Source organism: Lontra canadensis, unplaced genomic scaffold, assembly GCF_010015895.1.
Source record: "Lontra canadensis isolate GAN:19392208 unplaced genomic scaffold, GSC_riverotter_1.0 scaffold88, whole genome shotgun sequence".
Taxonomy (NCBI): domain Eukaryota; kingdom Metazoa; phylum Chordata; class Mammalia; order Carnivora; family Mustelidae; genus Lontra; species Lontra canadensis.
Window position 1 is genome coordinate 5,753,573 of NW_022631082.1, and position 14,648 is coordinate 5,768,220.

At 49.1% G+C, this 14,648-nt stretch overlaps 1 protein-coding gene across 1 annotated transcript; it reads left to right on the forward strand.

Moving 5' to 3' along the window:
* The first annotated feature begins 77 nt into the window (after positions 1–77).
* On the forward strand, positions 78–1,445 carry TIMM29 (translocase of inner mitochondrial membrane 29). Its single transcript, XM_032884035.1, has 2 exons — positions 78–206; positions 286–1,445. The coding sequence occupies exons 1-2, from the start codon at positions 113–115 to the stop codon at positions 972–974; spliced, it is 783 nt and encodes a 260-aa protein (XP_032739926.1). The 5' UTR covers positions 78–112; the 3' UTR covers positions 975–1,445.
* Positions 1,446–14,648: the final 13,203 nt, after the last annotated feature.

Here is a 14,648-nt window from a genome sequence, read left to right on the forward strand (position 1 = left end):
CCGATGGGAAACCACTTCCGGCATTGCTCAGGATTGCGCGGGAGGCCCCCGGGCCTTTTTCTTCGCATTCACGGTGTTTCTCCTCGGAAAAGGGACGCCAAGCCGGAAGAGAATGGCGACGGCCGCTCTGAAGAGGTTTTGGTCCCGAAACCGAGAAGAGTCTGGTGGCCCAGCGGCCGCGAAGCCAGGAGTGTGGACACGGTTGGGTGAGTAGCGGCGGGAGGCGGCGGGGGGGTGGCCACAGCGGCCTGCTCTCACCTGTTTGTTCTGCTTCTCTCTCCTCAGGCTCCTGGGCCCGCGTGCTGCTCCGGGACTACGCCGACGCCTGCCGGGACGCGGCGGCGGCGGCGCGGGCTCGGCCCTGGCGGGCGGCCGTGTATACGGGGCTGCTGGGCGGCGCGGCGGCCTGCTGTGCGCTGGCGCCGAGCGAGGCGGCCTTCGAGGAGGCGCTGCTGGATGCGTCGGGGACCCTTCTGCTGCTGGCCCCGGCCACGCGCAACCGCGCCTCCGAGGACTACGTGCAGCGACTGCTGTGGCTGCGGGGTCGCGGCCGCCTCCGCCACGTGAACCTGGGCCTCTGCGCGCTGGTGTACGAGGCGCCCGTGGACGCCGAGGCCAGCCTCTACCAGGCCCGCTGCCGCTACCTGCAGCCCCGCTGGACCGACTTCCCGGACCGAATCCTGGACTTGGGCTTCGTGGGCCGCTGGTGGGTGCTGGCCGCCCGGATGCGCGACTGCGACATCAACGACGAGGAGTTCCAGCACCTGCCGGCTCATCTGCGCGTCGTCGGGCCGCATCAGCTGCATTCCGAGACCAACGAGCGGCTCTTTGACGAAAAGTACAAGCCTGTCGTGCTCACCGACGATCAGGTGGACCAGGCGCTGTGGGAGGAGCAGGTCTTGCAGAAGGAGAAGAAAGACAAACTCGCCCTGAGTCAGGCCGACTCCCTGGTGCGGTCGCAGATCCCCAGATGAGACCCAGGCCTGGGTGCAGACCGGGCCCAAGCCGTGGCGGACCGCCCGCCGCGGATGGTGCAGTGGGTGCGAGCGAGCATCAGATGCAGAGGGACTTAAATAAATTATGTGCAGAGTATTTTTTCCTTGGGTTTTCACAGCCTTTTTGGCCACTCTCCTCTCGTTCCTGTTAGCGGAAGCTAATTCAGAGTTAGCTTAGTTTAGGTCTCCGTCTGGGCTGGTTTAGGAGTTGGGGGAGAGCAAAGCGACAAGACCATGTGAAGCTTATCATTGTCGAGTTATCTGTGAGTCTACATGAGCCTTCCTCACTGAGCCTCAGTTTCTCGACCAAGGCTAATCACATTTGTCAGGTGACTCCCAAGGCGTCCTAAGACCATTCTGATTTTCATTTTAAATTTGGAGTTGAAAAGCTTATCCTCATTTTCATGAGTAGTAGTTTTAATCATTCTGAAATAAAGCTAAGAAACAGTTTCTGGGGGGCACCTGGGTGGCCAGTCCAGCGTCTGCCTTCCGCTCTGGTCTGGGGATCAAGCCCTGAGTGGAACTCTGCTCAGCAGGGAGTCTGCTTCTCTCTCTCACTCCCTCTCTGCGCTCTGTCTCTCTCTGCTTTCCCTTTCTCTCTCTAAAAAAAACAGTTTCAGGGGTGCCTGGGTGGCTCAGTGGGTTAAAGGCCTCTGCCTTCAGCTCTGGTCACGATCCCAGGGTTCTGGGATCGAGCCCTGTGTCGGGCTCTCTGCTCAGCGGGGAGCCTGCTTCCTCCTCTTTCTCTGCCTGCCTCTCTGCCTGCTTGCGATTTCTGTCAAAAAAAAAAAACCAAAAAAACAGAGTTTCAGAGGAAAGAGGAAAAATAGCACAAAGACATTCTTTGTACCCTTCACCCAGCTTACCCCAAATGGTAATGTTTTACAATAAACCGTAGCAAACCAGGGGACTGTCAGTGGTACAGATTTTACAGGGAATCTTTTTGTAAAAACAACCTTTCCCTCACATACAACAGTGATGTTGAAGTGATTTGGGAGGGAAAAACATTTTCTGATCTGGAATTAGCTATAGAATCACAGATTCTCTTTATATTTCAATAACCCTGGAAACCCAGGATCCTGGTGGGATGGAATAGGCTAGTGTACAAAGCTGGTACTTACGTTGTGATAACTCTACTTTAAAAACAGATAGAGGAATGAGGGTACCTCTGTTTCCTAGGTGGCCTGTGGCTAGTTAATAAAACCGGGACATGAAAGGTTGCCTGGCTGGCTCAGTTGGAAGAGCATGTGACTCTTGATCTTGGGGTCATGAGTTCAAGCCCCATGTTGGGCATAGATCTTACAAAAAACAAAACAAACCCCCAAACACCAAAAAATCAAAGCAACCCCATGAAACAATCATCTTTGTTGTGGTGTTTGAGTTTGTGTGTTTTGCTATTCAGTTTTGGTATTTAGACCTTCCGTTCATATTATGGGTATGCTGGACACTGTTTTTTCTTTTTTTTTTTTTAATTTATTCTTAGATTTTTATTTATTCGACAGAGATCACTAGTAGGCAGAGAGGCAGGCGGGGTTGTGGGGAGGGATGCAGGGTCCCTGCCGAGCAGAGAGCCTGACTCGGGGCTCGATCCCAGGACCCTGGGATCATGACCCAAGCCGAAGGCAGAGGCTTTAACCCACTGAGCCACCCAGGCGCCCCCAGTGGATTTTATACCCTTATTTTTGGGACAGGAGCATCTTGCAAGTCAAACTCTATGTTGTATAGTGGGAAAAGTGATGTTCAAAAAGTTGATTTTTCCAAAGCTGTGGCAAAACCATGATTCAAGCTCTTAACTCCCAACCCTGCGGCCTTACTGCTCAAACTCAGGTTCCTGTATTTGATCCTAACAGCCTCCTGCCAGACATTACTAAATGCTGCTATCATTAGCCATAAATAAAACTTGAATACAGTGAGTTAGTGAATACGAAAAAGAAATTAACGAAAACAAATGTGGCAGATACTAAATTATAATCTTACAGTGTTACCTACCAAAGGCCAAAATCCTGATGTCTCTGTTCAATGGAGATACTGACCAACATCAAGGAAAGGTTTAAGACACACACGTCCAGGGAGTCCTGTTCCTCACTGTGATCAGAAGTACTGAAAGCCGCGCGGCCTCACCCCTTGAGCTGGTTATCAAATGCCATTCGTGACATTCAGTTAGGGTGGGTCCCATGCAGACCCCCTGTAGGTGTGAAGCTGAAAGGAGCAGTTGGCAACCAAGTAGACAACTCAGTGTTCCCAGGAATTTAGGGGCTTAGTGTAGGCCTAAAGTCTGTGTGTCTTTGTCTTTGGTTGGAAGGTCAGCCTTTCCCAGAGGAGTCCTCCATATTTTTGCCCCCTCTCTCCAGTACCTTTTGCCTCCTGAGTTGTAAAGCCCGTGGACTGGAACTGTTAGATCAGACAAGGTGACTGGGTGTTGGGGTATACACAGGCTCCCAAAGGGTGGGTCCGGGTGTCTGTTCATTGGTGAGCTCCCAACACCCTATAGCGCTTAGTCCAGTGTGGGCCCCAGCACATGCTGAAAGAGTTAAAGGAGATGATGCATGTGCCCACTGTGGGTAGGAGCTCCTGTGATCCTGCTGGGGAGAGGGAAGCATTGCAGAACTGGCTCCCAGCCCAGAAGAGATCCCACCCCGCCCCAAATCTACCAGTATCAGAAACAGCAAAGCAGACGAACTATCTCTTTCCATAAGGAGTGTAGGGTCTGGGGAAGAAGTGGGACTTAAAAGTACGGTTTGAATCCCTTTCCCATGAGCGTTGTGACTGACCAGGGCCAGAACAATTAGATAAGAAAAAAGAAAGTCAAATTGGAAAGGAGGATTAGTAAAGTTGAAGGATACAAAGTACACAAAAATGTTGCATTATGCAAACTAATACATTGAGAAGGCAATCTCATTTACAATTGCATCAAAAACACCACTTAGGGGGCACCTGGGTGGCTCAGTGGGTTGGAGCCTCTGCCTTCAGCTCGGGTCATGATCCCAGGTCCTGGAATCGAGCCCCGCATCAGGCTCTCTGCTCAGCAGAGAGTCTGTTTCCTCCTATCTCTCTCTGCCTGCTTCTCTGCCTACTTGTGATCTCTGTCTGTCAAATAAATAAAATCTTAAAAAAAAAAAACAACACCACTTAGGAATAATTTTAACCAAGGAGCTGAAAGACCTGTATGCTAAAAACTTTAAGACATGGATGAAAAAAAAAATTGAAGACCCATAAATGCAGATATTTAGTGCTCATGGATGGAAGAATATTGTTAAAATGTCCATACTACCCCCAAACAATCTACAACTTTACCAAAATTCCAATGGCACTTCACAGAAATCGAAAAAAAAAAGTCTTAAAAAAATTTTTTTTTAAGATTTTTTAAATTTATTTGACAGACGGAAATCACAAGCAGGCAGAGAAGCAGGCAGAGAGAGAGGAGGAAGCAGGCGGGGCTTGATCCCAGGACCCTGGGATCATGACCTGAGCTGAAGGCAGAGGATTTAACCCACTGAGCCACCCAGGCGCCCCAAGTCTTAAAATTTGTAGGAAACCACAGAAGCCCTTATATAGTCAAGGCAGTCTCAAGAAAGAACAAAGCTGAGGCGTCATGCTTCCTGAGAAAGTATATTACAAGGTGCAGTATTCAAAACAGTATGGTATCAGCACCTAACAGACACACAGATCAATGAAACAGAATAGAGAGCCCAGAAATAAACCCATGCACAAATGGTCAATTAATTTACAACAAAGGAGCCAAGAACATACAATGGGTAGAGGACAGTCTCTTCAATAAATGGTGTTGGGGGCGCCTGGCGGCTCAATTGGTTAAGCAACTGCTATGGGCTCAGGTCATGATCCCGGAGTCCCAGGATCGAATCCTGCGTTGGGCTCCCAGCTCCATGGGGAGCCTGCTTCTCCCTCTGACCTTCTCCGCTCTCATGCTCTCTCCCACTGTCTCTCTCTCAAATAAATAATCACTTTAAATAATAAACATAAATAAATAAAGTGTTGGGAAAACTGGACAGCCACATTCAAAAGAATGCAACTGGGAAAAAGATGCAACTGGGCAACTATCCTACACCATACACAAGAAATAGCTCAAAATGGGTTAAAGAAGGTAAGACCTGAAACCATAAAACTCCTAGAGGAAAACAAGCAGTAAGCTCCTTCACATCGGTCTTGGTAATGACTTTTTAGATTTGGCACCAAGGACCACAGGCAACAAAAGCAAAAACAAATAAGTAGAACGACAGCAAACTAAATAGCTTCTTCACAGCAAAGGAAACCATCAACAAAATGAAAAGGCAACCTGCCAAATGGGAGAAAATACTTCTAAATCAAAAATCTGATAAGCAGGTAATATCCAAAATATATGAAGAACTCATATAATTCAATAGCAAAACTCAAGCTGATTTAACAAAGGTGGGGGGAGGACCTGAATATGCATTTTTCCAAATAAGACATACAGATGGCCAACAGGTACATGAAAAGATACTCAAATCACTAACCATTAGGGAAATGCAAATAAAACCACAATGAGGTATCACGTCATGCCATGAGAATGGCTAGTATCAAAAAGACCAGAAACAACAAGTGTTGGCCAAGACATGGAGAACAGGGAACTCTCATGCACTGTTGGGATTGAAAATTAGTGCAGCCTCTGTGGAAAAAAGTATGGAGGGTCCTCAAAAAATTAAAAATAGAACTAATATATGATCCAGGAACGCCTGGGTGGCCTAGTCAGTTAAGCCTCTGACTCTTGATTTTGGCTCAAATCATGATCTCAGGGTCCTGGGATGGGAGCCCTGTGATCCTGGGGCCCCGCTCAGCAGCGAGTCTTCTTGTCTCCTGCTCCCTCTGTGGCCCCCTGCTCAAGCTCTCTTTCTCTCTCTCGGAAATAAATAAATCTTAAAAAAAAAAAAAAAAAAAAAAAGGCACCTGGGTGTCTCAGTTGGTTGGGCAACTGCCTTTGGCTCAGGTCATGGTCCCGGAGTCAAGGGATCAAGTCCTGCATCGGGCTCCCAGCTCCACAGGGAGCCTGCTTCTCCCTCTAACCTTCTCCCCTCTCATGCTCTCTCTCACTCTGTCTCAAATAAATACATAAAATCTTAAAAAAAAAAAAAAAAAAAAAGAACTGTATGATCTAGCAATTCTGCTCCTGGATATTTATCTGAACAAAAACACCAACTCAAAAAGATATGTGCACCCCCATGTTCACTGCAGCATTAGTTACGAGGGCCAAGATGCGGAAACATCAGTGGATGAATGGATCAAGAAAATGTAGTATATATATACACGATAAATTTTATTACTGAGCCGTAAAAAAGAAGGAAATCTTGCCATTTGTGACAACGTGGATGGTCCTTGAGGGCATTATGCTCGGTGAAGTAAGTGAAACAAAGACAAATGCTAAATGATCTCATTTATATGTGGAATCTAAAAAAAGCCAGAACAACAAAGAAAAGAACAAAACAGGAGCTCACGAATACAGAGAAGAGATTGGTGATTGCCAGAGGATGGGGGCGGGGCAGGCAAAACGGGTGAAGAGTCAAAGGTACCAACATGGAGTCATAAAATGAGTACGTCACAGGGATGTCATAATTAGCAGGTGACCACAGTTAATAATATTGTGTATTTTTTTAAAAAGTAGGGCTTGGGGGCACCGGCATGGCTCAGTTGGTTGAGCGTCTGCCTTTGGTTCAGGTTATGATCTCGGGGTCCTGGGATGAGCTCCGTATTGGGCTCCCTGACATGTGGGGAGGCTGCTTCTGCTTCCCCTTCTCCCTCTGTGATCACTCTTGCTCTGTCTCAAATAAATAAATAAAATCTTAAAGAAAAAGTAGTGTTTGCATCTTGCCTTTCACACTTGTGACCAACCAAGGACAGGTGGAGTGACTTCAGACCTCGAGTTCCTTATCTATAAATGGGAATGATTCTCCCCAGGGTTGTTAGAGGAATCAAAAACCACGAGGAAGCACTTGGTACCGAGCATGCACGTGCATTCCATGGCGTGTCGCACGGGTAAGAGCCTGGCTCTGAAGCCATGCCCCAGCCTTCCGAGTTAGCCCAGGGGCCGCAGCTCCCCAGCCTTGCCCGGAGCCCAGCCCGCAGGGATAGAGCTGGTCCGGGGCCGTCCATGCGGAATGCTCAGTAAACGGAGGACCGACAGTGCCTGGAACTTGTCTCTCAGCCCAAAGACACTTGAATACAATATGAACATTTTCCAGCTCTCCCTTTTTCTTAAAATTTACTCTTAATGAGTTTTAATTATTCCAGCTTTCCCAGCTGACCTCGGAGGAGGCCGTTGTAATCAGAGCGACCAGCAGAGGGCACCAGAGATATGGCTCCGAGGCGGGCTCCCCGGCCGTACCCCGGTGGGAATGGCTGGCCACCGCTTGCTTTTGTTCTGAGAAGCAGTGGGCGAGGCAGTTCGGTCAGCACATCCCTTCTTTAGAGCACACACTGCTCTTTAGAGATGGTGGGTAGATCGTGGCCAAAGTCGGGGCTGCCGGGAGGGACCACATCCATCCCTGGCACCTGCACCTACCTTGTTAGCAGGAGGCCTGGTCCTCTCCCCTGAGACTTCACAGAGGGTAAGGGATGGGCAGGGCCCCCTGGATTGCCTTGGGAGCCTGTCCAGTTCCCTAGTTTTCTGGGAATCGTACTGAGGCCTCCAATGCCATAGGACCTGGTATGGCAAGCGGCAATCGAGGTGCCTATGCTTGGCCTAGGCTTTAAGGAGGAACTCTGTGTCCAGGTTCAGCAAGCGTGGGGTCTGCCCCACAGAGGGAGGTGCCTCCTTAAATCCTGTGCTCCAGGGGCCTCCCCACTTCAGTGCAGGCCCTGGCAGCAAGCACAGCTGCAATCACCTGAGTGTGATCGGCCAGACGGGGCCCCCCCAGCGGGGTCTTAGAGTGATGCTCAGGGCCGGCAGGTGGGAGGGCACGAACAAGCACCTGACTTCTGAAACACTCTCTCGGCCAGTCACCCTCCTTCCACGTTTGGTCACGTGAGAGGTACCTGTTTGGGAGACAACTGAGAGGAGAGGCAGCACCAAAAGGACATTAAGGTTTGGGAACAGCTAATAAAGCCGTAAAACTCTTTTGCCTGAAAGATTCCAAACACAGAAGTATGTTTGAACTTCCACACATATTCATCGCCCAACTCAACAGTTAAGATTTTGTCACTTCTGGGGTGCCTGGGTGGCTCAGTGGGTTAAAGCCTCTGCTTTCGGCTCAGGTCATGATCCCAGGGTCCTGGGATCGAGCCCCGCATCGGGCTCTCTGCTCAGCGGGGAGCCTGCTTCTCCCCTCTCTCTCTGCCTGCCTCTCTGTCTACTTGTGAGCTCTCTCTGTCAAATATATAAATAAAATCTTTAAAAAAAAAAGATTTTGTCACTTCTTTTTTAAGATTTTATTTATTTATTTTTATTTATTTTTTAATTTATAGATTTTATTTATTTATTTAACAGACAAAGATCAGCAAGAAGGGGATCCCAACAGAAATGCCATGTCACCGTCATCAGACTGGCCAAGGCTAGTGTGACAATAGCGGCCACCACGGAGACACAACCACGAGCTGTCCTTGACCACGGAGTTGGGAGGGTGGCTCCAGGGACCTGGGCGTCCTCACTGCAGCTGCCACAAGAGCACGGGCAGCTCTCCCAGAGAAGCTGTGTACCCCAGGGGGACACCCAGACTGTCCGAGGCAAATGATTAAATGTCCATCAGTCAGATATAGGTCAAGTGTGGACTGTCCTGTGCTGCTGGGGTTCGGTCTCTGCTCGGTCCAGTGGTCCCGACAAAACACCACAGACCGGGTAGTTGATCAAACAGACGTTTGTTTCTCACGGTTCTGGAAGCCGAGGTCTGGGATCTGAGCGCTGGCTCGGTTGACTGAACTGTAGCCTTCTTGCTGGGCCCTGTCTGCGGAGCTGTCTGCGGTCTCTTATAAGAATGTTCAGCCCAGGGGCGCCTGGGTGGCTCAGTGAGTTAAGCCCCTGCCTTCGGCTCAGGTCATGATCTTGGAGTCCTGGGATCGAGCCCCGCATCGGGCTCTCTGCTCAGCAGGGAGCCTGCTTCCTCCTCTCTCTCTGCCTGCCTCTCTGCCTGCTTGTGATCTCTCTGTCAAATAAATAAAATCTTTAAAAAAAAAAAAAAAGAATGTTCAGCCCATTCATGAGGGCTCCAGGCTGGGGACAGAAGCATCCCGCAAAGGTCCCACCTCCTGATACCATCACCTCGGGGGGGTCAACAGCACAGGGGACACCAGCAAGGCAAGGGGGGGTTGGCTACTTCTGGCCTAATGCCTTCTCGCAAAAGAAAATGATGTGCAGACAACACCAAGTAGGCAAAAATTCAAAGGAAAAACACCCAAACATGCGGACAACAGTGATTTAGCTGGATATCAACAGCAGAGAGAGGAGGTAACAGCCTGAGAGTCAGGAACTCTGCACAGGGTTCCCGCCTTGGGGTGGCTGCACGTGAGCACTTGGAGAATGTTTATAAAGAACCAGCCCTTTTATTTTCTTTTTTAAAAAGATCTGTTGATTTATGTATTTGAGAGAGTGAGCGAGCATGCAAGCGGCGAGCCTGACTCAGGGCTCGATCCTACGACCCATGAGATCAGGACCTGAGCCAAAGCCTTTAGCTGGACGCGTAACCAACTGAACCAGCCAGGTGCCCCTGTTCTGTATCTCTGAAATTCTGCGTAGCAAGATAGCATCAAAGCGAATGGGGAGAGGGTCAGGGAGCAAGTAGCTGGGTGGCCTTACATTTTCAGGGACGAGGTCAGCCACTGCCTGCTCAGCACTGCCCAAGTTCAGGGGTGCTGGGGAGTCAGTTTGGAGCTCAAGACAAGTGTGAAACTACCTTTACCCCTGTTAACTAACAAAAATTCAAACGAATAAATTTTAAAGGTCTAATTGGCTTTATTAATTGATTCATGAAGTGGGCAGCTCCCCATCTAGCAAGTCGGGGAGAGCTGCCAAGGGCTTACAGGGAAGGAACGGTTTTTAAAGGGGGAGAAAGCAGTCAGTTGGGTGGTTCAGTTAGTGAAGTGTCTGACTCTGGGTTTTGGGTCAGGTCACGATCTCAGGTTCCTGGGATTGAGCCCTGGGCTGGGCTCCCTGCTCAGCGGGGCGTCTGCTACAAGTCTCTCCCTGCACCCCTGCCCTACTTGCACACACTCTCTGGATGTGTGCTTTCTCTCTCAAATAAATAAATAAATCTTTTAAAAAGTTATTTTAAAAAAAACAGAGGGAATGGGAAAGAAAAGTAAAATAACAACAAATGCATTGTTTTAGGCAAGGTCACCCCCCCCTTTTTTTTTAAGATTTTATTTATTTATTTGACAGACAAAGATCACAAGTAGGCAGAGAGGCAGGCAGTGGCGGGGGGCAGGCTCCCCGCTGAGCAGAGAGCCCGATGCGGGGCTCGATCTCAGGACCCTGAGATCATGACCTGAACCGAAGGCAGAGGCTTAACCCACTGAGCCACTCAGGCGCCCTGGCAAGGTCACCCTTTTAAGGGGGATGGAAGGAGTCTATCTGTAAATTTCCTAGTGTGACCAGGAAATGGCTGAGGCGACATTTCTGGAGGTGCTGAAAGGCAGTTAGGGTTAGATCTTAAGTCTTGGTTTACTGACTCAGTTTACTGACTTAACCTAAGTGACACCATTTTGGGCCCGAGGCTGTCTTTTTAACATCCCCTTGGCAGACATGTTAGGTGGGAATTTGGGTCCAGGCACCAAAAGCTCTATTACTTTGGAAGAGACTTTCCAGAGTCCACATGATCATGCAAGAGCTCTCATGGAACCACGGTGTGCAAGCAAACAGCCCACAAACTCCCCATCTTTTAGTGGGGCTTACCGGGCCCAACAGCGAAGGTTGGATTTTTGGAAGTAGGTTTTGGGCTGTATTTCCTGGAGCACCTCCATCAAGGGAATATTTGCTGCGGGTGCCAGTGTGTAAACACCGAAACCAGTAGCTGTGTCCGTGAGGCAACAATGGTGGCCGGAATATCCAGAAAACACTAAGTGTTAGCACGGGGGCGGAGAAAGGCGGGAGCCCTGTGCACGGCCGGTAGGAATGGCACATGGCCTGGCTCCTGCGGCAACATTTGGGTGGGATCCCGAGAAGGTGAAGTGTGGGACGACCACAGGACCCGGAAATCCCACTCGGCATTGAAAGCAGGGACTCAGCCTGCTGTGCTCACCTGTGTTGGCAGCGCGATTCCCGACAGCTGAAGCCGGAGGGGAGGCGAGGGTCCGTCTGCAGAGACGGGGGTAAAGACACTGTGGTCCATCCACCCAGCGGAATAGGATTCAGCCTCGCAAAGCAAGGCGGCTCGGACACCTGCTACAACACGCAGGGGCCTTGAGGACATCATGCAAAGTGAAGTAAGCCAGTCGCCAAAGGGCAGATACTGTGTGCGAGGTGTTTCGAGTAGAGTCAAGGTCGTGAAGACAGGAAGTGTGAGGGTGGGAGCCAGGGTGTGGGGGAAGCAGGGAGACAAGACTTCAGCGTAATAACCATCAGAAGATGCTCAACCTCACTCCTAAATGAAATACAAATTAAGGGGCGCCTTGGTGGCTCAGTGGGGCGCCTGGGTGGCTCAGTGGGTTAAAGCCTCTGCCTTCAGCTCAGGTCTTGATCTCATGGTCTTGGGATCAGGCCCCGTATCAGGCTCTCTGCTCAGCGGGGAGCCTGCTTCCCCCTTTTCCTCTGCCTGCCTCTCTGCCTGCTTGTGATCTCTGTCAAATAAATAAAATCTTCAAAAAAAAAAAAAAGGCTCACGTGCTAAGTGTTATGTCATGTGTATTTTCACACACGCAAGTGTGTGTGTGTTTGTCATTTGGGGCATTATTGTCATTTGCTGCCTGCAGGGATCGGCCCACGTTCCCTCCCAGCAATGGTGTGAGCACCTGCCTGGCATCGCACAGCCTCCGCCATGGAGGGTGTTATCAAACTTTTGCCTTTTCACCAAATGGGTGGTTGAAAAGTGGATTTTGGATTTTCACCAATTAATGGCTTGCAATTGCAGCATTAATTTGTATTTCTTTTTTAAGATTTTATTTATCTGTTTGACAGACAGAGATCACAAGTAGGCAGAGAAGCAGGCGGGGGGGGGGGGGGAAGCAGGCTCCCCCCGGAGCAGAGAGCCTGATGCGGGGCTTGATCCCAGGACCCTGAGACCATGACCTGAGCAGATGGCAGAGGCTTTAACCCACTGAACCACCCAGGCGCCCCTTAATTTGTATTTCATTTATGAGTGAGGTTGAGCATCTTCTGATGGTTGAAAAGCCATTTTTACTTGGGGGTTTGGTTTAGTTTGGCTTTCTTGAAAGTTCCTGATCACATCCTCTGCCCCTCTCCCTCTTTGGCTGGTAATCTTAACTGACTGATTAGATGTCTTCATATCGGCATGTGAGGTCTTTCCCTCGGGACTGAGTTGTAAATATTTTTCCTGGTGAGTTGTTCACTTTGGATGCAAAAAAATTTATCTTTATGCAGTTGAATTTATCAATATGTAATCTTGTAGTTTTAGAGCCATAGTTAGAAAGGTTTTTCCCACACTAACTTTAGAAAGCGGTTAGTGTCTTCAAAGAATTGTGTGATCTTTTTTCTCCCTCAAAGCATTTTTTTAAAAGATTTTATTTATTTGACAGACAGAAATCACAAGTAGGCAGAAAGGCAGGCAGAGAGAGAGGAGGAAGCAGGCTCCCTGCTGAGCAGAGAGCCCCTTGCGGGGCTGGATCCCAGGAGCCTGGGATCATGACCTGAGCTGAAGGCAGAGGCTTTAACCCACTGAGCCACCCAGGCACCCCCCTCAAAGCATTTTTCAAAAAAATTGTGGTATAATACAACATCGCATAAGATTTACCATCAGAGCCATTTTATTTATTATTTTTTTTTAGAGGGGGGAGAAGCGCAGAGGGAGAGGGAGAGAATCTTAAGCAGGCTACTCGCCTCGTGTGATGTCTAATGTGGGGCTCGATCTCACAGAAATCGAGTCCAACGCTTAACTGACTGAAGCACTGGGTGCCTCCCCCCATCTTCACCATTTGAAAACATACAGTTCAGAGGCATTAAGCACTTTCGTGCGGTGTGACCGTCATCAGCACCTACCTCCAGAATGCTGCATCTTCCCACAAACTGAAACCTGTCCCCACTAAACACTAACTCTCCATTTCCCGCTTCCCCAGTCCCTGGCTCCCACCGTCTACTATCTGTCCCACGGATGTGACTCCTCAGGGAACTCCTATAACTTGTCTCATGGGGCATTTGTCTTTTTGTATTGTTTTTTATATGAGTAATGCCTCAAATAAAGTTTTTTTAAATAAACATCAGAAAAAAAATCGACATCAGTTTTAGGTTTACAGAAAAACTGAGTGTATAGTACAGGGGGGATCCTCACGGACACCCCTCACTCCCTAGTTTCCCCTGTTACTAAGACCTTGGACTAGTAACTGATTATTATGGATAAAGCAACACTGGTACATTATTATTATTATTAACTGAAGCCCACAGTTCACATTAGGGTTCACTCTCGGTGCTGTACAGGCTATGGGTTTTGCCAAGGGTATAATGTCCCGTATCCATTACTATGGTACAGAATAGTTTCAGTGTCTTTTTAATCTTTTTTTTTTTTTAAAGATTTTTATTTATTTGACAGACAGATCACAAGTAGGCAGAGAGGCAGGCAGAGAGAGAGGAGGAGGAGGAGGAGGAGGAGGCAGGCTCCCTGCTGAGCAGAGAGCCTGATGTGAGGCTCGATCCCAGGACCCTGGGATCATGACCTGAGCCGAAGGCAGAGGCTTTAACCACTGAGCCACCCAGGCGCCCCTAATCTTTTTTTTTTTTATTTTTTAAATATTTTTATTTATTTGACAGAGAGAGACACAGCGAGAGAGGGAACACAAGCAGGGGAGTGGGACAGGGAGAAGAAGGCTCTCTGCTGAGCAGGGAGCCCGATGCAGGGGCTCGATCCCAGGACTCTGGGATGATGACCTGAGCCGAAGGCAGAGGCTTTAACCCACTGAGCCACCCAGGCGCCCCAACCCTTGATCTTTTTACTGTCTCTATAGATTCCCTCTCTCTCTGCATATGTGTGTGTGTGTGTTTCACTATTTGGATGACCACCCTATGTTTATTTATGCACCTGCTGAAGGACATGCTGGTGACCTCACCATCGGATGAGTGTGTGGCACACAGTGACCACCAGAGGGAGCCAGATTCCCCTTTTTCTCTCACTAGGCTGGCGCCAGCCATTTCCCTCTCTGTTCCAAGGCAGTGTTCCCCACGCTGGGGTTGATCTGGTCTTTGCCTTGAACTAGGGTTGATCAGAAAAACGACTTGGAGGGGAAAGCTGGACTTGCTTCCTTTGGAATAAAGACCCGGGTTTCATGCCTAGTTGTCTTCCTTGGATTTTTTTTTTTTTTTCAGCATTTATGCGGCTTGTCCCCAAAGAAGTTTGCTAACTAATGTGCCAGGTTGATCTGCCATCTGTAGAGATGAGCCTGGCAGTAGGGGGAGCAGGGCGAAAGAGCAGCCCCGAGTTCTGATTTCCCATGAGTGCAATTCTAACATCTTTTTGCCCAACAATGCTTTTGTCTGGTTCAATCAGAAACCAGGGTCTGAGAGGAGTAGGGAATGAATGGCCTGGGAAT